The sequence below is a fragment of the Lissotriton vulgaris genome, chromosome 11 (genome assembly GCF_964263255.1).
Source record: "Lissotriton vulgaris chromosome 11, aLisVul1.2, whole genome shotgun sequence".
In the NCBI taxonomy this organism is placed as follows: Eukaryota; Metazoa; Chordata; class Amphibia; order Caudata; family Salamandridae; genus Lissotriton; species Lissotriton vulgaris.
Genome location: NC_141699.1, coordinates 611,514,458 through 611,539,816, shown reverse-complemented (window position 1 = coordinate 611,539,816; position 25,359 = coordinate 611,514,458). Strand labels below are relative to the sequence as shown.

General features: G+C 51.6%; 1 protein-coding gene across 3 annotated transcripts in view; it reads right to left on the bottom strand.

The window, feature by feature from the left end:
• U2SURP (U2 snRNP associated SURP domain containing) overlaps positions 1-25,359 on the bottom strand; it is an 835,376-nt gene that overhangs the window by 108,584 nt on the left and 701,433 nt on the right. For all 3 annotated transcript variants that reach the window (XM_086943721.1, XM_086943722.1, XM_086943723.1), the window contains one exon: positions 24,450-24,560. In XM_086943721.1, coding sequence (XP_086799847.1) covers positions 24,450-24,560 — 111 coding nt within the window. The remainder of the gene's footprint in view (positions 1-24,449; positions 24,561-25,359) is intronic.

The following is a 25,359-nucleotide window of genomic DNA, read 5'->3' as shown; positions in this document are numbered from 1 at the left end:
CTGCTCAGTCTATGTGATGTCATCAGAATGTTGAGAGTGTTTGAGTGGAAGAAGAAGTCAGTTGATATGAAGGGCTGAGCAGTGGAACTGCTCCTGGTGGGGTCTCTGTCTATCTCTCTTGATTAACTCTTGATTACATCTTAATGAAATGGATCTTAACTCAAGAATAAAGCAATGATCCTGAACTACTCTCATGGACTATGGATCTTTCATTTATTACTGTAACAGTGTTCTTATGGCTCTGATGACGTCACAGGGAGTCGCGTGCCGAGCCGTTCCATTGTGACATCCACATCTAGGTAGGGGAGCGGAGGAGAAAAGTTTCAATGGAATGATGCGCATTGGGATAATTCATAAGGTGAGGAATCAACAGGCAGATTTATTTATCAGAATACTATCTACTTTATGGGACAACTTCGGCCAGTGTCAATGTCTAGAATAACTTCCCATATTTGTGTCAAAAAACGTAATGCTCAATTCATGAAAAAATTATTTTTTCTCATTTAATGTAAACAAAGGAAGACATTTAACCAGTCAATGCTCTGGCAAAGGAAGACTTATCACCTTTACTCTCAACCTCATTTCGCGTATTGGGCTTTACCTTAGACCCTACCCTCTCTTTAATCAACTAAGTATGGAAACTTCCGCCACTCACTGAAAAAGTTAAGGATTTAACTTCTCTAGACCACAAGAAAATGGCTATGCAAGCTCGATCACCTTCAGGCTCGATTTCACACATGCTGCTTTAGTAGGTGTGGAACAAGTCTCACTCACTGTGCCCAAAGCAAAAGTTATAACAAAAGAAAGAAATGTAATAACATTGCACTAACTCTATGCAACATGCACTGGATACCTATTCCAGCAGGAATTAATTTCAAATTGTGTTTTGTCACTTAAAAAGACTTGCATCTGGTGGAGAAACCCACTGAGTTAACAAATCAACTTTCTATTTCAGGCAGTCGTAGATTTCTCTGTAGACAATTTCAGGATGGTCAGGAAATATCTGAAAACTCACCTTTCCACACTACCCAACCTAGGATTGAGCTCTTCTCTGACTTAATTAGAACAATATTTTAACAGTGGTCAACCCAGTTACCATGTGGGTTTTCTATAATGCTTTAAGAACCATCCCTGTTTTGACAAGATTATGAATCTGCTAGAGTGTGCTTTTCGAATAAGTTCTTATTGCAAAGTGATTCATTTTTGGGTGACCACCCAGTTTTTAATTTTTCTTTGAACTCACCTGATAGTAATCGTGAACCACATAACACTGGGACACTGCTATCCAGTTACCATTGCATGTGCTCTGAACCCTAAAACATGTTGAAATTGGCTTAAAACCAGATCAACACATTTAACTTTCTTATAAGGCCACAGTATGTGATGCAAAAGTAAACCCATGCCATGGACAGTTAAGTATCATTGGCAGACTGCAGGACCTATTGTGCCTTTCACTACAGTGGCAGTGAAAACATGGCTTAAGGCCTACCCTGGGTAGCCAGACAGCAGCAACTTGAACCCTACCACACAGACCTGTCAAAATCCCTTCTGAGAGGTATGAAAACTTCCTTTTAAATATCAAGTAAGCCACCGCTAATTGCACCTTGGACCTACAAGGTATGGTGCATATTATTTAATAGTGGACCCTGCGTGACAAAATGCCCCCCCCCCCATATTTCTGGGTGGGAATACACGTTCTGCACAGGCAGAGAAGAATTTTGCCGATCTTGGATTTTGGGGAAATGGTGCACTGTGGAATTGCTTGCAGCAGGGTGAACAGGAACGCCTACAAAAGAGGGCAGGGTTGCCACTAGGAACTTTTACCCCATAGGGCAGGAAGGAGCCAGGAGACACCTGCACTCAACTAGTGCTGCAATACAATGGTGGCACCCGCCTCTGAACACTTGCTGGGCAGCACCTACTGTTTAAGACCCGTGAGGACACCTGAAGGAGTAGACCTGCTCCCACTTATACCAGGACAAAGTGGACTCCAAGGGCCAGTTGACTGACCACCTGTGTGGTTTCAGGGACACAAGCTGAAGGTGGCCATTTCCATGAAGTGCCAGGTAACCAGTTGCAACCGGACCTGGACTGGATCCTACAGTTGGCCTCTGACTGACACCCTGAGGGTCTCTTAGGGCCTCTGATGAGGTCCTGGGGTCTTAGAAGTTTACTTCCGTGCTTGTTTGGACACCTGAAGAAAGTTTGGAAACTTTTCTAAACATTTCTCAAAGAGCTCCAGAAGAACCTGCCAGAAAAAGTATCCAGCAGGAAGCTCCACAGCATCAGATTAGATTTTACTTTCTTTCCGCTCGGAGATTCCTGTACCTCTGAAAAACACGACCAAGTACCATTCTGTGTTATGACTTGCAACAAATTTCAATTTTTTTCCTTCAGCAAAGAGACAGTCATTTCTGAAGTGGTACTTAAAAACAGTTTTGAAGCTTTGGACACAGGGACCAATCCAACCGGTTCTGAGTAACCACAGAGGAGGTAATAGCTCATTACTGTGACCACATTTCTGGGTGGGCACACAGGCTTTGCAAAAGGGTAGACGGGTTTCCTCAACTTAGATTTTAAGAATGAGGAGTACTGTGGGAATGTTTGCAGCAGGGCAACCCGGAATGTCTGAAAAAGTGAGTAGGGTTTACCCCATTGGTTCAGGAGTCCCCAGGAATCTTCCTGACCCGTCGGCTGGTGAACTCTACAAAGCTGGACCCTCACCTAGCCTTTCTCTGAGCACTTTCTAGTCCTGCAGAAGAACAGAAGTGGACTCGGTCTGCTGTGTATGACATTAAAGGAGCTCTGAAGGACTGGACCTGCTCTACATTGTACCCAGGGTAAAGAAGTGGAATCTAAGGGTCAGTTGGCTAATTTAGCATCTCTAGGGACACAAAAAATGGCGGGAGACCTTTTTCCCTACACTTCCCAGTGGACCAGCAGCCATTGTAGTTTGGACCCGATTTTGATGGTGGACTCTGCCTGGCACCCTGCAAATCTCTACGTACCATCCCTGACGGGCTTAGAAGTGCACTCCTGTGATTGCTTGGGTATAAGGGAAAAGTCTGGAAACTTTTGCTCTAGAGCTAGGGAGACCTCACAGGAAAAGCACATGACTGGCAGTCCCATTGCACTGGATTGAATTTCATATTCGCCCTCTGAAAGGCTCCAGGATCTCAGAACAAAGGACCAAATCCTGTTCCGTTTAGGGACTTAAAATCTTTTTCAAGCAAAAACTTTTAAAGCTCCAAAGTCTTAACGGGACCAACCACTGGTTCTACGGCAGCAGCTACAATTTATGATTTGTCTCATGGGGAGACAACTTGTTTTTGCTTAAATAAACATGATGAAGTCCCTTTTTGGATTACGACTTTGAAACTTTTTGAATTCTACTGGGTCCACCTCACTAATCCTATGCGACCAGGGCTCCATTGTGGTGGGCCTCAAATCGTGCCTATAGAACAAGTTAATTACCTTCAGCAACGCCTTATCTGGTAGAGACTAGCTGCAGATTCCTTACCTTTTGAATTTCCCCAGAAGTCAGACTGGATCAGAAGATTTTTCATGAGAGGTACCCCTGCACGCTAGTAGGTGGCACCGATCTGCTCCACAAATATTGTTGGTGTCATCTCCATCGAAAGGGACGTCGCTGTACCTATAGAGATGCCACCCAGATGCAGATGTCAATTTTTCTCGACTTTCTATGCCAGAAGTGTGGATCCATGAAGAAAACTGATGTGACAAAAGAAGGGCCCTGTCCCTAGAAGTCGGTTTGAAGAGCGGGGAGGATGGGTGGGTCGGTAGGGAATCTGCAGTTAGATATAGTCTCTACCAGATAAGGTGTTACCAAAAGGTAAGTAACTATTATCTGCTAAAGACTTCTAGGTGCATATTTCCTACCTTTTGAATAGATACCTTCGCAATAAAATTCCTGGAAGAGGTTCAGCGAACAAATTTGACATGAGAATTTCTTGCAGGATGGAATGGGCAAAGAACCCATCCCTGCGGACCCGAGTGTACAGGCAGTTGTGTTTGGTAATGCAAATGCTACTTACCAGTATGCATCTGTTCTTGGCATGTAGGGCTGCTGACATTCATATCTGTGCATAGTCCGCCACCTAGTGTTGGGTCCGGATGATTGCACATTGTTGTCCTGGAAGAGTCTTCGAAGTATCACGAGATAGGTGGCTCCTCCCCTGGACTTCAGTGCGCATGGGCATCGCCTCCATCCCCAGATTGTTTTTAGCCATAGGCAGAGATGGAGTGAAGAAGTGAGTGATGACCATGCTATGAGCATATGTTTGTATATGAATACATACTGCAGCTGCTACAGGCGCCGGGGAGGAGGGTGGGCGATATGAATGTCAGCAGCCCTACATGCCAAGAACAGATGCATACTGGTAAGTAGCATTTGCAGTTCGAGGCATGTGGGCTGCTGAATTCATATCTGTGCATAGAATACATAGCAGTCCCTCCATTAGCGGCGGCCGCCCGTGCCAGCTGCAGCAGTCTGAAAAAGCGTTTTTAGAACAGCCTGACCAACAGCTGCCTGTTGTTTTGAATGCACGTCTACACAGTAGTGCTTAGTGAAAGTATGAGTGGTAGACCATGTGGCTGCTCTACAGATGTCTTCTAAGGGAATGTTACCTAAGAACGCCATAGAGGCCCCCAACTTCCTGGTGGAGTGGGCCCTCGGTGGTATAGTGAGAGTGCGCTTTGCTTTAGCGTAGCAGATCTGAATGCACTTTACTATCCATCTAGCTATTCCTGCTTTGGAGATTGCATTTCCCTTGTGTTGTGTGGCAAAAGCAACAAAAAGTTGTTTGGTTTTGCGGAAATCTTTTGTCCTGTCCACATAATACATCAAGGCTCTCTTCACATCAAGGGTGTGGAGCATCCGCTCCGCCAGCGTCTCTGGGTTTTGGAAGAACACCGGCAATTCAATAGTCTGGTTTATGTGAAACTGCGAGACCACTTTGGGTAAGAACTTAGGGTTAGTGCGGAGCACCACCCTGTTGGCATGCACCTGGAAGAAGGGTTCTTGGATGGTGAGCGCCTGCAGTTCGCTAACCCTCCGTAGCGATGTGATTGCTACCAAGAACGCCACCTTCCAGGTCAGAAACTGCAGCTCGCAAGAGTGTAGTGGCTCAAAGGGAGGACCCATCAGCCTTGTAAGAACCACATTGAGGTTCCATTCAGGAGCCGGTGGAGTCCTTGGTGGAATGACTCTTTTGAGTCCTTCCAGAAAAGCCTTGATAGCAGGGACCTTAAAGAGTGACATGTGTTGCCTATTTTGGAGGTATGCTGCCATAGCCGACAGGTGAATGCGGATGGAAGAGTAAGCTAGATTACACCGATACAGGTGAAAGAGGTAACATATGATGTTTTGAATGGAAGCGTCTAGCGGGTCAATGCTGTGCTCCACGCAGTAGACGACAAACCTCTTCCATTTAGCCGCATAACAAGCTCTAGTAGTGGGTTTCTCGCCTCCCGAATGATGTCCATGCAATCGGGAGGAAGATTGAGGTAGCCAAACTCTAGGATTTCAGGAGCCAGATCGCCAGGTTGAGCTGTTGCGGATCTGGGTGCTGAATGTCGCCATGGCTCTGCGTCAGAAGGCTGGGAGTGAGATGAAGCCTTTGATGCGGTACCACGGAGAGTTCCAGAAACGTGGTGTACCATGGTTGGCGAGCCCACGTTGGAGCAACCAGGATGAGCGTCATCGAGTGTTGCCTGAGCTTGCGTGCCACCAGCGGTATCAGAGGTGCTGGGGGAAAAGCGTACGCAAATCTGCCTGACCAGTTCATCCACATCGCATTGCCCTGTGATTGGGGGTGTGGGAACCTGGCGGCGAAGCTTTGGCATTTTGCGTTCTCCTTTGTGGCGAACAGGTCTATCTCTGGATGACCCCACCTTTGGAAGTACGGTTGGAGTACTGATGGATGTAACTCCCACTCGTGCATCTGATGGCTGTGTCTGCTGAGCAGATCCGCCATCTGGTTGTCCTTGCCTGGGAGATGTTCTGCCATGAGGAAGATGTTCCTCTGAATGGCCCACTTCCACATGCTCTGAGCCAGATGAGACAGCTGTGGAGAGTGTGTTCCCCCCTGCTTCTGGATGTAGTACATGGCCGTCATGTTGTCCGTCCGGATCAACACGACCTTGTTGCACAGATGTACTTTGAACGCCTTTAAGGCCATGAAGATTGCCATCAATTCCAACACATTGATGTGCATCTTCCTTTGCTGAAGTGTCCATAGTCCCTGCACCGTGTAATGGAGTACATGCGCTCCCCATCCCTGGAGAGAGGCGTCCGTTGTCAGGATGATCTGTGGGACAGGCTCTTGGAATGGTCGGCCCTTGCAAAGGTTCAGTGGATTCCACCAATGCAGAGAGTTGTACGCCCGACCGCTCACCAACACTAGGTCTGTCAGTTGTCCATGAGCCTGAGTCCACTGACGTGCCAGGCACTCCTGAAGCGGACGCATATGTAGTCTCGCGTGCGGGACAATGGAGATGCAGGAGGCCATCATGCCTATCAACTGCATGAATACCTTCGCTGGAAGCGAGGTTTGGGGTCTGAATCGTTGGATCAGCGCCTGGATACTGGCGATTCTCACCGAACTCGGCTGCGCAGTGGCTGCCAGAGTGTCGATTGTCGCGCCCAAATACTGTCGCACGTGGGCGGGCTGGAGATGGGACTTTGGGTAGTTCAGAGAGAATCCCAGATCGTGCAGGAGGTGAATGGTGCGTGACACGTGGTCTACGCACTGCTGCTCCGTCTTTGCCTGAATAAGCCAGTCGTCTAGGTATGGAAAGACATGGACGTGCTGGCGACGGAGATGCGCTGCTACAGTCGCTAGGCATTTTGTGAAAACTCTTGGTGCCGTGGTGACCCCGAACGGCAGGACTCTGAACTGGTAATGCTGGTCTAAGATCTTGAATCTGAGATACTTCCTGTGTGATGGATGCAGGGGAATATGGAAATAGGCATCCTTCAGATCCAGCGTTGCTAGGAAGTCCCCCCGTTGAAGCAGGGGAAGCACCTGCTGCAATGTGAGCATATGGAAGTGCTCTGAGTTGATGTACCAGTTCAGGGGCCTGAGGTCCAGGATCGGCCTGAGTGATCCCTCCTTTTTGGGGATTAGAAAATACAGGGAGTAAACCCCTGTTCCCCGTTCTTGCAATGGAACGAGCTCTATCGCCCCTTTTTGCAGCATGATTAGTACTTCTTGCTGCAACAAGGTCAAGTGCTCGTCGGACATAGCACGGCCTCTTGGCGGTATGTCCGGTGGAATGGACGTAAGTTCTAGACAGTACCCGTACTGGATAAGAGACCTCACCCACCTGTCCGTGGTGATGGACCTCCACGCCGGCAGGAACTGCTGTAGTCTCCCCCCGACAGGTGTCGTGTGATCGGGGGGAAGTGACAAGACGTCACTGCTTGTTGGAGGCGGTGGACCTGGAGGCATTGTTTCCACGTCCTCTGCCTTTGATATTATTGCCTCTGTAGCCACCCCTGCCCTTGTTGTTGTTATACGAGGACTGGGTGTTACCCTTGTAGTATTGCGTGGGCTGGGATGCCTGGCCTCTTGAGGTGCCTCTTGAATTGGAGCGGCGAAAGGAACCACCCCGAAACTGCTGACTTTGTAAAGCCCCCATAGACTTGGCAGTTTCGGTATCTTTCTTCATTTTCTCTAGGGAGGCATCCACCTCAGGGCCGAACAGATGGTCAGGATTCACCGTTTGACCCAGTAATGTGGTTTGTATATCGGGCTTGAACCCAGAAATTCGAAGCCAGGCATGGCGTCTAAGTAACACGCTTGTATTGATAGCCCTGGAGGCAGTGTCTGCTACATCTAGGGCACATTTGATGGATGCATTAGTAATGAGTTTACCCTCCTGAATGAGCATCTCCCCCGCCTCCTTGTATTGGTCAGGCAAGTGTTGTAGGATGGCCTCTAAAGTGTCATAATGGGCCCTATCATAACGTGCAAGCAGGGCTTGGGTGTTAGAGATCCTCCAGATGTTTGCTGCCTGTGCAGCAATGCGTTTGCCTGATGCCTCAAAGATTTTTGACTCTTTGTCTGGGGGAGGAGCATCACCAGTAGTCTGCGAATTCGCCCTCTTTCGTGCGTTGGACACCACCAGGGAGTCCAATGGCAAATGTCCCTTAATATACGTGGGATCCGTGGGCGCCGCCTTATACTTCCTGTCGATGCGAGGATTGACCACCCGCGCCCGGGTGGGCTCCTTGAATACCTCCTGTGCATGCTTCAGCACCCCTTTGAGCATAGGTAGCGTCTTGACTTGCTTTTCGGCTACCGAGAAGGTGTCGACTAAGAAGTCCGCATCCACAGGGTCCGAGTGCAGTTCGACGTCATGGTTCGCTGCAGCTCTCTCTATTAATGCATTAAACGCCGCCGAGTCCTCCGTCGGGGACGTCTTCGCGGCGAAAAGTTGAGTGTCCTGACCTGACTGCAGGTCATCCGTGTCGCCTCCTGCCGTCCAGGGCACCTGCTCCTCTTCCGGATCCGAGTACGCAGGATAGTTGTACTCGTCGTACTCCTCGTCCACATCAGGCACTGGGGAATGGGCCGGCGAGCGTTCCATGGCTTGTGGAGACAAAGGTTCCATCAGAGCCGAAGAGTCCGCAGAGTACTTTTTGCCCTTAAGTGGAATCCTAAAAGGTTCCAATGGCGGCTCCGACGTAATCTTTCGTTTGAGGAGCGACAATTTTCCGGTGTTGGCGTCGATGGTCACCTCTCGACGTTCCTCCACCGCGAGCGGTTGGAGCCGAAGCTTCGACACCACCAAGGCAGCTTTCGGCGTCAACACTTCCTGAGAATGTCCGCCCTGCTTAGGCGCGAAGGCCTTCGGCGCCGACTTGGGAGGAAGGGTAAAACGGATGGGCGTTTGTTCCTTGGCAGGCTTCTGCGTTGGCCTAGGCACGACAGTGTCCTGGCTGGGAACCACAGTGGACTGTTGGATCCGCTTCAAGGATTCTCCCACCTTCTTTGTAAGGGATGCCGAGGGCTGAACCGTCTCGAGCGACTCTTCGTCTCCGAGAGCCCGGTCGCCGGCAGACCTCTTCTTCGGTGCCGACGCCCCCTGGCCTGTCGCACCGTCGGCGTGACGCTTCTTCGAAGCCGTTTTCGGGTCCGCGACCCCTTTCGGTGCCGACGCAGCCGCGTCGGAAGTCTTCACCTTCGGTGCCGACCCAGAGGACTTCGGGTCGGCCATTTTGGCGCGGCTCTTGTGGTCGGCCATCTTGGCGTGGCTCTTCGAGTCGGCCATTTTGGGTTTCGTGGAAGTTGACGCCTCCAGAACCTTCTTTACCAACGCCAGTTTCGGTTTCGGTTTCGCATCCGAGGGTGCGGGACCGGTTGGCTTCACTTTCGTTTTCTTGCTAGAAATGTCCGTGACCGGGCCCGGAGGCGGGGACGTAGGACTTATAGTAAGATCTCGGGTAAGGCCCGAAGGCGATCCCTCGACCTGGGCCGTATGACGGGGGGAAACCCCGGAGTCCGGTTGGGGATGCTCTTCCTCTGAGCTATCTCCCATCGTGGCACAAATCAGTTCGTCGTCCCCTACCTCACCGGAGACTTCGTCGCAGGCCTCCTCGTCCGCGTCGTAGGTCTCCTCCTCGGACGCGGGGCCAGAGTCCGACTCTTGCACGTCGTCCTCCTCCTCGATCGATTCCTGAAAGATGTCATCAGGTGGGGGTGCCGAAGCCGACAACTGTGCCTGGAGTCGATTAGCACGGCGAATCTTCAAAGTCTTCTTACTCCTAAACTTTGAACACGCCATGCAGGTGTCTTCACGGTGATCCGGTGACAAGCATGTGTTGCACACGGGGTGCACGTCGAGGTGCGAATATTTCGAGTGACATAGCGGACACTTCTTGAATGGAGTCCGCTCCATAGCAAATGCGGTAGTGTAGGCCCGTCCGCGTCGAAGCACGTGGAAGGGCAATAGGAGATTGGAGCTGAGAGTCAGTAAGAGAACCCGAACGCAACTATACCGACGCCCAGCCTAAAGACCTTTTGGTCTCAAGTAAAATCGAACAACTATCGGTTCCGAAGGAGGGAACCGAAAACACATCCGAACCCTATGGCGGAAAAAAACAATCTGGGGATGGAGGCGATGCCCATGCGCACTGTAGTCCAGGGGAGGAGCCACCTATTTCGTGATACTTCGAAGACTCTTCCAGGACAACAATGTGCAATCATCCGGACCCAACACTAGGTGGCGGACTATGCACAGATATGAATTCAGCAGCCCACATGCCTCGAACACATGTGCAGGGAAGCCCATATTGCTGCCTGAAAGATGTCCAGGACCAGAACACCTTGAGCTAACACAGTGGTCAAAGCTTTAGCTCTGGTGGAATGAGCTCACAAGCCTTCAGGAGGTTGCTTTTATTTTTTTTTTAACAGATTTCGTTGATTTTACATGGTACATTCCGGGTTGAGACCCGGAGGGTACATAATGATGAATATTTGTGACTGTACATATCCCTGATCGTAGTTTCTGAAAAACAACTGTTAACAACAATGACAACCTTGCGCAGATCCACCCAATTCCCACCCAATTATAAATACACAATTGAATATGTAGTACGAAGGGCTCATATAACCCTCTCATTTGTATAGAGTCCAATCGCAGTACGGGGTCGTAGCTTATCATGGGTCTGAGGTGACGAGGGAAGCTAATTCTATGCCTCAGAAATCCGCCCACCGCAGACATATTTTCTTATGCTTCTGGAGGCATCCCTGGGCCTGAAACATTGCTATCTCTGCATTCATACATTCATCTATGGCCTTTTTCCATCGACTAAACCTTGGAGACTCACTCTTCCTCTGCTGAGCAATATCCTGTTTAGCGATGGTAACCGCTAAGAACAATAAGTGCTGCTTGTATCTGTTCCCCCGAATACGATCTGAGCTATGTAATAACAGTAGCTTCGGATCGAGTGGCAGATCCCACGACAATACCTCACACAGGCAAGCCACCACCCTCTGCCTGAATGGTTGGAAAGCTGTACATCCCCAGACTGCATGTATAAATGTCCCATCATCTGCCCCACATCTCCAGCACACCGGGGAGTGGATGGCACCCATCTTCCAAAGTCAGAATCGGGTATAGTATACGCGGTGTAAATATTTTAACTGTATAAGGCGGCATCGTGTGGAAACCACCGCACCTCTGGGGCTAGCCAGGGCTTCTGCCCAATCATCATCCGTTATGCCAGGTATGTCCTCTTCACAGGCCTTTCTGGTCTTATGTAGTGTGGTAGGGTATGGTTGTGTGTTGTCCGGGTTTGATAGATATGACGGATCTTATGTGCACCTATGTCACCCATCAATAAGTGCCCTTCTAAGGGATGGGATTTGGGCAAGGTGTCGGTCAGTTGTAGTACGGGGGTGAGTGCATGCCTGAGCTTAAGATCTCTAAAGAATTGAGTCTTGTGCAATCAAAACTCTGTCTGGAGCTGTTGGAACGATTTCAAAGCGGTGCCTGGTATCACATCCCCCAAGGTGGATATTCCCACGTTGTCCCACCCACAAAATCCCACAAGAGCCGCAATGGAGCGCAACATGGCGCCGTGCCACAGCGGGGTTGCCCGAGTCAGCCAGCCACGCCATTCCATCCGTCGGACCGCAGCCCGCCATTGCTGGATAACAGTGCTGCTGGCAGGGGCAAAAAAATTTGGTTCTGAACACTATATAAAATCTGGAGAAGTGGAACATTTCCCATTGCCATATGGTCTAAAGCAAATGCTGGGTCCGATGGTGAGTTTTACCACCATTCATTGACCACTTGCAGATGGGAGGCCGCGTAGTACGCTTAAATGTCTACCGCCGCAATGCATTGACTGTGTGAACGTGTTTTGTGACACTCGCACTGCCCCGTCATTCCAGAGAAATGTATTATGTATGGCATTTACCTGTGCAAACCAGGCAAGCGGAATGGCATATGGGAAATTCAGGAGCCTGAAGAGTATTCTGGGCAAGATCACCATTTTAAAAATCGCAGAACGCCCTTATAATGAGAGCGAAGAGAGGACCAGACTGTTGTCTCATCCATAAGGCTTTTGAAAAGAGGGTTAATATTACAAGCCCACAAGGTCAGTGGACACACCAAGAAACTGAAATCCTGTGGTTGGAGGCAACAATTGTTCTGGCCATTTCTCTTGGCCCTGCTGCCCGCACACCAGGAATAGTACAGACTTGGCGGGGTTAGTGGGGAGCCTGGTGGTTTGACCAAAAATTTGCAGGATCTGCAAGGTACGGGGCCCCGAACACCACAGGTCGGTCATGAAGAAAAGGACATCGTCTGCGTACAATACAATGCGGTCCGAACTAGAACATTCCCAATCAAAGCCCCACACCGCCAGGGGTTGTATGGCAAAGGCGAACAATAAGTGACAGGGGGCAGCCCTGTTGTGTACCACGGCATTTTGGAAATACTATGCACCATTGGACAGCAACCCAAACCCAGGCAGTAAGCCCTGTGTAAGGGCGGTGCACATATGTTAGGAAGCATGGGTCTAAGTTGAGGACATTTACAAGTCAAAAGAAGTACGTCCAGCTGAGGGAATCGAAACCTTGTTGATGTCAGCAAGAGGCATTGCTGCAGGGCATCCGAGCCCTGGGGCTCTATCAATAGCATTGTGAGGAGGTTGCTTTTTGACAAATGTGTAGCAGATGTTGATGCAGAGCACAACCCAGCGAGATGGTTCGCTTTTGCACTGCCTGACCCTTCTTTGCTCCAACATACCGCACAAAGAGTTGGTCATCGTTTGGAACTGTTGTGACCGGTCAAGATGAACAAGTTACTTACCTTCGGTAACGATATATCTGTAAGAAACATTAGTTAGTGTTAGATTCCTTACCTTAGAATATCCCCAGGCGTCAGTCTGGATCCGGAAACTTTTGCGTAGCAGTACCCCTGCGCGTCGGTAGGCGTCGTCTGCAGGCGTCCCCTGCGGCTCCGCGTCCGTCGTCGGCGTCGTGCGCCGTGATGACGTCGCTGGAGTACATAGACGCCGCCTCCGCGCGCTGACGTCAGTTCTTTGCACACAGCTTTTCCGCGCCAGGAGACGCAGAGCCATGAGAGAACCAACACTGGTGCCATGTACAAACTAGGGCCCTGAAAAGGGATGACCTTAACCCTAGGTATCAGTTCGCAGAACGGGGAGGATGGGTGGGTTCGGTAAGGAATCTAACACTAACTAATGTTTCTTACAGATATATCGTTACCGAAGGTAAGTAACTTGTTCATCTGAAAGAAACACGTTAGTGTTAGATTCCTTACCTTAGAATACATACCCCAGCAATACCAACCCCGGTGGTGGGTCTGCGAACCAATACAAAACTACACCAGAAAGTCCTGGAGGACAGAACGGCCAAAGAAGCCATCCCTCCGGACTTGACTGTCCAGGCAGTAGTGCCTCGCAAAGGTGTGCAGCGAGGCCCACGTAGCCGCTTGGCAAATGTCCTGCAAGGGGACTCCCCGGCCCAGGGCAGTAGTAGCCGCCGTGGCCCGAGTGGAATGGGCCCTCAGCCCAACAGGAGGCTCCTTCCGAGCCAAAGAGTAGCACGCTTTGATGCAGAGGACGACCCATCGAGAGATGGTTCGCTTACAAACCGCCCGTCCCTTCTTCGCACCCACGTAGCCAACAAACAGTTGGTCATCCACCCGGAACTGGCGTGTGCGATCCATGTAGAATGAAAGCGCACGTTTTGGGTCCAGACGGTGGAGCCGCTCTTCATCCTTTGAAGGATGCGGAGGCGGGAAGAAGGAAGGGAGGGTGATGGACTGCCCGATGTGAAAGGCCGAAACAACCTTGGGCAGGAAAGAAGGTCTAGTCCTCAGAACCACCTTGTCAGGATGAATGGACAGGAAAGGAGGTTGGACAGAAAGAGCCTGGAGCTCACTCACTCTCCTGGCAGAGGTGATGGCAACCAGGAAAGCCGTCTTTAAAGTCAGGAGACGGAGAGGACAAGAATGAAGGGGCTCAAAGGGAGCACACATCAGGAAGGTCAGAACCAGGTTCAAATCCCACTGAGGCATCACAAACGGAACAGGTGGAAACATGTGAGTGATGCCTTTTAAGAACCGAGTTACAATCGGGGATTTGAACAAAGAAGGCTGATCAGGAAGCCTCAAAAAGGCTGAAAGGGCAGAAAGGTAGCCCTTGATAGTGCCCAGAGCAGAGCCCTGCTGGGCAAGAGAAAGAAGAAACAGAAGAACCTCCGAAAGAGGGGCAGAAAGAGGATCCACAGCCTTTGCTGTGCACCATGCCACAAATCTGTTCCACCGACAGGCGTATACCGACTTAGTGGAGGGACGCCTGGCTGCCAGAATAACATCACAGACTTCAGGAGGCAAGTCAAATGGCCTCAACTGCCGCCGCTCAATCTCCAAGCATGGAGGTGGAGACTGGACAGGTTCGGGTGGAGGACCGTCCCCTGCTGCTGCGACAGAAGGTCCTCCTGAAGAGGCAGGCGGATCGGGGGACCGACTGACATGCTGAGTAGCTCGGGATACCAGTACCTTCGAGCCCAGTCCGGAGCCACAAGGATAACTTGGGCCCGGTCGCGCCTGATCTTCTTCAGCACTCTGGGCAGAAGTGGTATAGGCGGAAAGGCGTATAACAGACCGCAACTCCACTCGCGCCGAAAGGCGTCGCCGTGCGAGTGCCGTCTTGGAAACTCCAACGCGCAGAACTGATGACATTGCGCGTTCTCTTCTGTGGCGAATAGATCTAACCAAGGCTCTCCCCATTGCCGACAGATGCCTTGCGCCACGTCAGAGTTCAGACGCCATTCGTGATCCATCGAGCACCGACGGCTGAGTTCGTCCGCCCTGGCGTTCAGAGAACCTGCCAGGTGTTGAACCGTCAGAGTCACGCCCTGACGTTCCAGCCATTGCCAGAGTCGCAGAGCCTCCTGGCAAAGGGTCCACGACCCCACTCCGCCCTGTTTGTTGCAGTACCACATGGCGGTGGTGTTGTCGGTGAACAGCTGCACTACACTCCCGTTGACAAAGGGGAGGAATGCCTTCAGTGCCAGACGAATCGCCCGCAGCTCCAACAGATTGATATGGAGCCGGGACTCCGCCGGAGACCAGATGCCTCTGATCTCTGCCTCTCCCAAGTGGCCACCCCAGCCCAGGAGGGACGCGTCCGTCACGACAACGTGCTCCGGTTGGGGAAGGGAGAGGGACTTGCCCCTGACCCAATCGCGGTCCGTAAGCCACCACTGCAGTTGTCTCGCAGTGCCCTCCGAGATCAAGACGTGGTCGGACAAGTTGCCCTGATGCTGGGCCCACTGAAACTTCAGGTCCCACTGCAGAGCCCGCATCCGCCACCTGGCGTGATGCACCAGAAGGATGCAGGAAGCCATCAGTCCCAGCAGCCGCAGCGTCAACCTGACCGAGACTCGGGATAGCGGCTGAAAGATGGGAATCAAAGCCTGAATATCCCGAACCCGCCGTTCCGGAGGATAAACCCGAAACTGCGCCGAGTCCAGAACCGCTCCGATGAAAAGGAGCTTTTGAGAGGGACACAGGTGTGATTTCGGCACGTTGATGGAGAACCCCAGGTCGTGCAAGAGGTCTGCCGTCATCTGAAGGTGGTGGACGACTGTCTGGGGCGAGCCCGCCTTCAACAACCAGTCGTCTAGGTAGGGGAAGACTGAAACCCCTAACCTGCGCAGATGAGCTGCGACCACCGCCATCACCTTTGTGAACACCCGTGGGGCGCTGGTAAGGCCGAAGGGGAGCACGATAAACTGAAAGTGCTCCAGGCCTACCGTGAACCGCAGGTAACGCCGGTGGGCCGGCAGGACGGGGATGTGAAAATAGGCGTCCTGCAAGTCCAACGCTACCATCCAGTCTTGCGGGTCTAGAGCAGCCAAGACCTGAGCTAACGTCAACATCTTGAACTTCTCCTTCCGGAGGAAGCCGTTGACGTTCCTTAGATCCAAGATAGGACGTAGGCCCCCCTTGTCCTTCTTGGGCACCAGAAAGTAGTGGGAATAACAACCACGCCCTACTTCTGGCCCAGGAACGCGCTCGATGGCCCCCTTGGCCAAGAGGGCCGTAACTTCCTCCTGCAGAAGTGTCAAGTGGTCCCCCGACACACGGTGGTTCTGCGGTGGCATGGCTGGAGGAGAGGTCTCGAAGGGGAGGGAGTAGCCCCTTCGGACAATTTGCAGCACCCACCTGTCCGAAGTGATTGTGCGCCAGTGAGCGTGGTGATGGCGAACCCTGCCACCCACTGGCGTCACATGGGGCCGAAAGCACGGACTAGGAGGATTTTGGGGTAGATGCTGCGGGGGAGGGTGTGGTCTGACCCCGCCGTTGTCCCCGACCGCCACCACGGCGGTTTCCACGGCCGCCACCGCGTTGAAAGGATTGTTGCGGCGCGTGGCTGGCAGCACGTGTGGGGGCGCCCCTTCCTTGGCCACGAAAGGGGCGAAACGAACCCGGTTGCTGACGCTGGGTCGAGAGGCCCAAGGACTTGGCCGTGACCCTGGAGTCCTTGAAGCGTTCCAGCGCGTGGTCCGCCTTGTCACCGAACAGGTGACAGCCATCAAACGGCATGTCCATCAGGGTATTCTGGACATCAGCCGAAAAATTGGCGGATCTCAGCCAGGCGTGGCGACGAATCGCCACCGTCGTAGACATAGCTCTGCCCAGCGAGTCGGTCGTATCAAGACCACACCGAATTGAATATTTCGCTGCATCTCGGCCCTCAGCCACAGCCTGACCGAGTTTTGCCCGCACCTCCATGGGGCATTCTGGCAGCAGCTCCGCGACCGTATCCCACACAGAGTGGGTGTAGCGGCCCAAGAGGCAGGCGGTGTTGCAAGACCGCAGGCCCAAACTAATGGACGAGAAGACCTTTTTGCCAAACTGGTCATACCTCTTGGATTCCCGGTCGGGCGGGGCCGACGGGAATGCGGACTGGGAGGTCGAGGCCTGGATCACCAGACTCTCAGGAGTGGGGTGGGTAGACAGGTACTTGGGGTCGTCCGGACAAGGACGGTGGCGCCTGGCCACGTTCCGATCAACAGGCGCACCTGAAGCGGGCCTGGACCACGTGCCCAACAGAACGTCTGACAAGGCCTCATTAAACGGCAGCAGTGGCTCCAGTGGGCATGACTGCGGTTTGAAGACCTCGGTGAGGATGTTAGGCCTCACGGCCGCGACGGGGAGCTCAAGGTTTAAGGCCTTGGCAGCCCTCATCAGCACCACAGAATAGGCAGCTCCCTCCACCGATGCCACGGAAGGAGGAGAGATCAAACCAGGGTTAGGAGAGTCGTCCAAACCACTGGCATCCCCCAAGTCACCTGTCCAGTCCGGGTCATACTGGCACTCGCGAGCCAGAGGGTCCTCGGACCCCTCCCAACCTTCACCGTACTCCTCATCCTCTCCGTATTCGGAGTCAATGATGAAGACCGGCTCCTCGGGGTTCATGGGCCCCATCGGCGCCGGGATCGGCGTCGAGCGACGCCCGTCCGGCGCCGCGTCCGGCGTCGGAGAAGGTAAGGGGACGGCGCCGCCCGGAGCCGGCGCCGGAACCCCACCGCCGGCCGGAACCGGCAGTGGAGAACCGGCGCCGCGCGGGGGCGGCGTCGGGGGTAACCCCGATGGCAACGGCGCCGGGGAGGCCGGAAGACCAGCCGGCGCCGATCCCGAAGGCCCTTGCGGCGCCGGGGTCGGAGCCGTCGGCGGCGCCAGGGCCGGAGCACCCGACGGCGCCGAGGCAGGGACACCCGAACCGCCAGGGCCCCCAGACGGCAGCACTGGGCCCGAAGGCACCGTAGGCCCCGTCGGAGAAGCGAGCGCCCTCATGGCCATGAGGAACGCCTCGATCTCCTCAGGCGTCGGGCCATGCCCAGGGACCGGAGGGTATGAGGCAGGCCGCGCCGGCGACTCTCGCGGAGCCGCGGGGTTGGGGTCACCCGAGCCCCCGGCCGCATCGCGCGAGCGTCGGGGGGAGTCGGGGGTACGATGACGACGCCCCGACTTCTTGTGCTTCCTACCTGACGAGCCTGACGAGTGGTGTCGACTTCCGGAACGCTCGGCGCGGCTCCGCGACCGCTCCCTCGAACGCTCTCTCGACCTCCGGCCGGACCAGGACCGCTCCCGGTCCCGACGTGGGGCCGACACCCGGAGCTCCAGCAGCTTGCGGGACCGCTCCCGCCTAGCCTTGTTGGTAAGGGCCCGGCAGTCGACGCAGGAGTCCACGTCGTGGTCGGGCCCAGACACCGGAGACAGAGGCGGTGATGGTCTGTGACCGACATCGTGCGCTCACAGTCATCGCAATTCTTAAACCCAGGCATCCTATCAGGCACAATAGAGAAAAACAATCGAAAAACTTGGTCAAAGACCAGAGTACTGCTCTTCAGATCTGCGTCCACTGGCGCGGAAAAAAGAAGAACTGACGTCAGCGCGCGGAGGCGGCGTCTATGTACTCCAGCGACGTCATCACGGCGCACGACGCCGACGACGGACGCGGAGCCGCAGGGGACGCCTGCAGACGACGCCTACCGACGCGCATGGGTACTGCTACGCAAAAGTTTCCGGATCCAGACTGACGCCTGGGGATATTCTAAGGTAAGGAATCTAACACTAACGTGTTTCTTTCAGATAGAATGACAACATTCTTTTTGTGTCCAGGTGGTGGAGTCACTGTACTTCAGAGGAATGTGGTGGGGCCTAGAAGGTGAGCAGGGTGATGGACTACATACAATTTAAGTGGGTGGCCCTTGTGCGAAGCATCACTTTCTCAGGGTAGACTGAGAGGTAAGGCGGCTTAGATGATAAGGCCTGCAGCTCACTCACTCTGCGGGCAGATCTAATAGTCACAATTAAGTCTGTTTTCAATGTAAGAAGCCTGAGGGGACAATTGCGTAGGTGCTCGAAAGGTGTGCACATTAAAGTCAAAACTAAGGTCACGCTGAGGCATAATGAATGGGGAAGGAGGAAAGAGAGGAGATATACCCTTAAAAACATACGTACAATAGGAGACATGGAAAAGAGGAAAGATTAGGCAACCGCAAGAAGGCAGATAAGAGTGCCTAGAGCAGAGCCCTGCTGGGTAAGAAAAAGAATGAAAATCAGAACTTCAGAAAGGGGATTAACAAATGTTTCTGCACACCATGCCACAAATGTTTTCCAACAGCAGGCATAGTCCGTCTCAGTGGTAGGATGCCCTGCTGCCAAGATGACATTACAGACTTTGTGAGGAAAGCCAAAAGCTATCAACTGTTGAAGCTGAATCCCCATGCAAGAAAGCAGGGAGTGTACAGGTTTGGCTGGAGGACCCCCCCCTGTTGCTGCCACAGAAGATCTTCCCACAGGGGCAGCCTAATTGGAAGATCGATGGTCATGCTCAGAAGCTCGGGAAACCAGACTCTCCGTGGCCAGTCCGGACCCACAAGGATGACTTGGGCCTGGTCGTTTCTGATCTTCTTGAGAACTCTGGGAAGGAGTGGCATGGGTGTAAAGGTGTACAGGAGGACTGAACTCCACTAGAGACAAAAAGTGTCTTGAAGCAAGAGCTGCCTTGGAAACTCCAGCGATCAAAATTGTAGACATTGCGTGTTATCGACAGAGGCAAACTGACCTAACCAAGGCTCTCCCCACTGCTGAAAGAGACCGTGTGCCACCTCCGGGTGGAGATGCCATTTTTTGGCATCTTAGGCCGAGTTTGTTAGCTCTGGCATTCAGAAAACCTGCCAGGTGTTGAACCACCTGGAATATGCCCTGCTGCTCCACCCATATCCAGAGGCGCAGGGCCTCCTGATAAAGGGCCCACAACCCCACCTCGCCCTGTTTGTTACAGTACCACATGTTGATGTTGTTTGTGGACACTTGGACCAGCCTTCACCTGGTGGAGTTTAGAAAGGTTTTCAATGTCAGTCAAATTGCATGGAGCTCCAGCAGGTTGATGTGGAGCTCAGATTTCACCAGAGTCCTCTAATCCTAACCTCTCCCAGATGGCTGCTCCATCCCAGGAGTGACGCATATGTCACTACTGTCAGATTTAGTTGGGTAAGGAAGGAGGGACTGCCTATGACCCAAGTTCAATAGCCACCACTGCAGATTGTTCAGTTTCCTCCGAGATCTGGACCAGGTCGGAGAGATTTCTCTGATGCAGCGTCCACTGGAACTTCAGGTCCCACTGCAGAGCCCCCATATTCCATATGATGTGTTACCAGCAGGATGCAGGCCTTGAGGCCCAGGAGCTTGAGAGTCTCTCATATCGAAACCAGGATAGAGGCTGAAATGTCGGCATCATAGCCTGAATACCGCTGACTCACCACTCGGTAGAATAAGCTCAAAACTGCACCTTGCCTAGAACAGCTCAAATGCATCTGAGGAGTCAGAAGTGACTTTGGCATGTTAATAGTGAACCCCATTGAGTGCAGAAGGTTCGCCGTAGTCTGGAGGTGGGAGACGACAGCCTGGGGTGAGCCCGCCTTCAGCAGTTAGAAGTTGGGAGAGGGGGAAGACTGGCACCCATGATTTCCACGTATGAGCTGCAACCACCGCAATCACCTTGGTAAACAACCGATGGGCACTGGTAAGGACAAAAGGGAAGCACAGTAAATTGAAAGTGCTTATGGCCTACCGTATACCGCAGCTAGTGCCGATCGGCAGGCAGGACGGGAAAATGAAAATAGGTGTCATGCAAGTCCAACAATACCATACAGTCTCCTGGGTCCACGGCAGATAAGACCTGAGCCAATGCAAGCATTTTGAATTTCTCCTTTTTGAGGAAGAGATTGAGAGCTCGAAGATCAAGGATAGGAGGAAGACTCTTGTCCTTTTTGGGAACCAGACCGTAGCGGGAATAACAACCACAGCCAACTTCTTTCACAGGACCCATTGGTTCCCTTGTCCAAGAGAGCTGTGACTTTCTCGTGGAGAAGAGATAGATGATCCTCAGTTAGCTGATCGTGAAATGGTGGCATGGGGTGAGGTGTAGCCTCGATTGGGATGGAGTAGCCCCTTCAGACAATCTGCAAAACCCACAATCAGATGCCAGTTGGGCAGGTGATGGTGAATTTGTCCACTAACTGGGTGCCCATGGGGGTAAAGCGATAGACTAGCAGTGTTTGGAGATAGTTCTGGTGGGGGGTGGGGCGAAAGGAATGACCAGAGCACTGGCTACCTGACTCACTAGGTCTGTGGGTACTGCACCCTCGTCCACTTAGATGCTAGGGAACATGCGCTGCCGGAAGCCCGCTCCGTAACCACGAAAGGGAAACGGAGGAGGACATGGGGCCGCAGGGAGGCCTAAGGACCTGGCCGTAGCACGAGAAGCTTTAAAGCGCTCAAGTGCCAAATCTGCCTCGTCTCAGAAGAGACGGGTGACATCGAAGGGAATGTTCGTAAGGGAAGCTTGAACATCCCCTGAAACTCATTCATCCTCAGCCAGGCGTGACACCTTAGGGCCACTACTGCAGAAACAGCTCTGCCTAGTGAGTTGGTTGTGTTAATTCTGCATTGAACAGTAAATTTTGCTGCATCTCTACTGTCGGTGACAGCTTGGGAGAGTACAGACTTCCTCCTGGGCCTGTAGTAGCACTTGTGCAACCGTATCCAACAAGGTGTGGAAGTAACGGCCCAAAATGAATGCAGTGTTCACTAACCACAATGCCAGGCTGGCGGAAGAAACCATCTTTTCCCCCCAAAAAGTCCGGCCTCTTCGATTCCCTATCCGGCGGAGCGGTAGGGAAAGCACCTTGGTAGGTCTAGGCTTGGTCCGCAAGCCCTCAGGGTTAGGGTGTTACAGGAGGAAGTTTGGATCCCCAGGTGCGGGGCAATGACAGCGGGCAATCGTTCAATTCACAGGAGCCCCTATGCTGGGTTTGGACCAGGTACCCAAAAGGACGTCAGCAAGGGTGTCATTGAATGGGAGTGGGGGCTCATAGGTTGAGACTACAGGCTGCAGTACCTCCATCAAAAGATTAGTCTTGACCGCCACTGATGGTACCTGAAGGTCAAGGACCTCAGCCGCCATCAGCAGCACCATTGCATATAGGAAGCACCCTCCTCTGTAGCCACAGCAGCGGGAGAAAGCAGACAAGCATCAGGAGAAGTATACGGACCGCTGGGCTCACCGAGTTCCTCACACCACTCCATACTTTGTTCTTCCTCATAGGGATGGTATTCTAAAGGTTCCAGTGACTCTTTTCACACTTACCCAAGGCCTAGCCCATACGGCTCCATGTAGGAGATGGTGGCACAGAGAGCGTCAGCATCAGGGCAGGGGAAGGTTGAGTTGGTATGATGGGCTTGATCAGGATTCTTGGGGGCCCTCTGGATTCAGAACCGCCTGTGTGGAAACAGAGGTGGGCCCGCAGGTCCCAAAGGCGCGTCAAAGCGGTTGGGCCACCCAAATAAGAGGCGCATATCCTCATAGAACTCCTTGGGTGGGAGGGGGGTCGGTTTGTACTTGGAAATTCTCAGAGGCGTGGAGTCGGCCCAGGTTCCAAGGAATGAGGCCTAAAATGCTTAGACTCCCTCGTCTAGTCAGTCGATGGATGAAGAGAAGTTAAAGAACACTTCAACTTCTTGCTCTTCTTCTTGCATCTCATACCGGAGTGTCCCGAGGACTTCGGGCTCTCAAGCAATTCCGCTTCAGTGACCGCTCCCTCAAAGCCTTTGGGGACATGGCCCGGCAATCGGGGCACGACTTGAAGTTGTGATCGTTCTCCAGGCACAACAGAGAGGTGCGGGCCCGTCATCAACATTGCAGGGGTTAAAATGAACTTGCACGACGACATCCTTGACAAACCAGGAGGTAAGTTCTCAAAATCAGTCGACAAAAAGTTTTAAAAAGCCTATAAAAAGACAGAGGGATAGTCTTCTTCGGATCATCGATGGGTAGCGCGGGAAGAAGAAAAACTGACGTCAGTGTGCCTGGGTGGTGTTAATAGGTACCGTGATGTCACTTCCGCCGCAGATAATGGATGCATAACTGACTTGACGCCACCTACCGGTGCGCATGGGTAGTGCTCGTAAAAAATCTTCCGGATCCAGTCTGATGCCAGGGGAAATTCAAAAGATATGGAATCTGCGGCTAGAAGTCTATCAGATGTGCAGTCTACTGCTTCTGTAGACTATTATTGGCATTTTGTGATTTTTTGGTGCTATTTTCAATTAAATCTTTAAAAATTATCATCTCTGGTCCCCCTTGCTTTGTTGTTGTTTTGGTCTCATTTTACACAGCTTTTCTCTTATTTTTTAGCCCTTTGAGTGCTCATGACGAGGTCAGCTCGTCTTGACCTCACCCGTTCCGTGGAACGCTCGCATGCTGGGCTGATTCCCCTGCTGTGCTGAGCGTTCCATTGGAACGGGTGTGGCCATGACGAGCTCAGCTCGTCATGAGCACCGGAGCGCCGTAGCTCATGATGAGCTGACCTCGTCATGAGCATGGGGGCGCTGTACGCCCCCCCCCCCCCCGCCCCCAGCACAGCGGGGGAAACAGCCCCGCACGGAAGGGGTTAATTGGTTGTGAAATGTTATTGTATTTTGCATGACTTTCTACACATTTCCTTTGATTTAAGTCTGACTGCTTTGTGTCACGTTACAAGGGACAGGGTACAGATTTATTTAATTTGCGTCACATCTAGCAGGTGGGAGGCTTATCCCTCTCGGTGTACACTTGTCCACTCCAAATAATAATTCACTTTTCTACAGTTCTGCATGAGTTCAAATACATGTTGTAGTGCAAGTCAACATAGGTACACTGCCACATTAAATGTGAGGGTTACCCTCTCAAAAGTTAATAGTGTGCTGAAGCAATCCAATGGAGTGAAATATATTTTTGAAGCATGGGCAGCAAAGACTGATCCCAAGTCATTAGCCCATGAAAAAAGCCCAGCTGCCAGTTGCACAACTTGGTGAAGAAGCCAATACCTGCCTGATTATATAAAACAAGGTAATAGTTTGGCATGTGTATAGCACCCTTTTGATTCACCAACAGTGAAAGAAATTTTTCAAGGTCAGAAATATCTTCAGCTGGGGATGTAGGGATAGATTATGTAGGGACCACAAGTTCTGAACTTTCAAAGTGCACATTTAAGACAACAGAGATGCACTGGGTAGTATTGTGTCAAGTAATCTGCAGAATGTTGAATCAAAATGCGCTCAGGGTTAGACGATCACTGAAAATCAATCATGAATTTTTCTTTAAAAACAATATTATAAGACAGTTTGGGTGCAAGCATTTGATTGAGATTTCAAGCAAAACATGCAAATCTATTAAGAATAGCACTACAAAAGAAAGGAAATTTAAATGTTCTGTTATTCCACCTTTCTAAAACCTCTTCGACGACATCCTCATCTTATCCACAGCATTCCAACACCATCAAATGTAAATGTTTGTCTGTAAAAGACATATTTGTGAAATTTCTCACCCTTTGTAGGAGTTTGTCTCTGTAGTGTTCAACCTGCTCCTGCAAGCTCAGACCAGATTTCTTCGGTCTCTTGCCAGATTCCAACTCATCCTGAAACTTTATCACTTTTAGCTGTGAACCAGTATTGAACATTTAATTAAATGCAAGCAAACATTTGAACATCGTTCTTTACAATTAGCACTACAAAAAGTGAATGTTAAGTATGTATCATTAGGGAGTGGCAGATACATAAAGTCTGCATCATGTTTGAGCAAAGAGTTAAAATGACGAAACCTTCATGAACAATCAAAAGAAACAACCAACTACATACAACACATAATTTAGCATGATGAAAATGCAAAAAGCATAGAAGGATTGTAGGTAGTTGGCTCTTTATTTGCTATATCAATAATCTGCTCTAAAGTGAAAAAAGTCCAGAGGTTCCCTTATAAGTTGACAGGGGCTTACTCCAGCAATCCCAAGGCGCTCTATTAGGGGTAGTGTGGTCGAACAGCTTTAGGCTTTAACGAGAAGAGTGCAAGACCTCTGCAAATACAATGATCAATCAATGACACACACGACTCAAGGAGGAGAGCCGCACCAATTTATAAAAATAGCAAATAGCTTTAGATATGTTTAAGCATCAGAGAAAAATCGCTCAGGTAAGTAAGTTTTTAAATATGAATTCTTTTCAGTTCAAGAAAGTGACACGGTGCAATTTTTGACTTCTGCAATGTTAACCTATGGAAGAAAGTACAAGTTCTGCAAACAGGTGTAGTACAGCAACTTACGGGTCCAATCTCCAGGGGTTAAGGTGAGTGGTGGGCAAGGTTCAAGACAGCACCAACAGTGCCCCACCAATGGCACGAGGGCAGCTGGGTGCAGGGTGCAGGGTGCAAAACAGCGTCGGGAGCCCAATGTTTTTCTATTG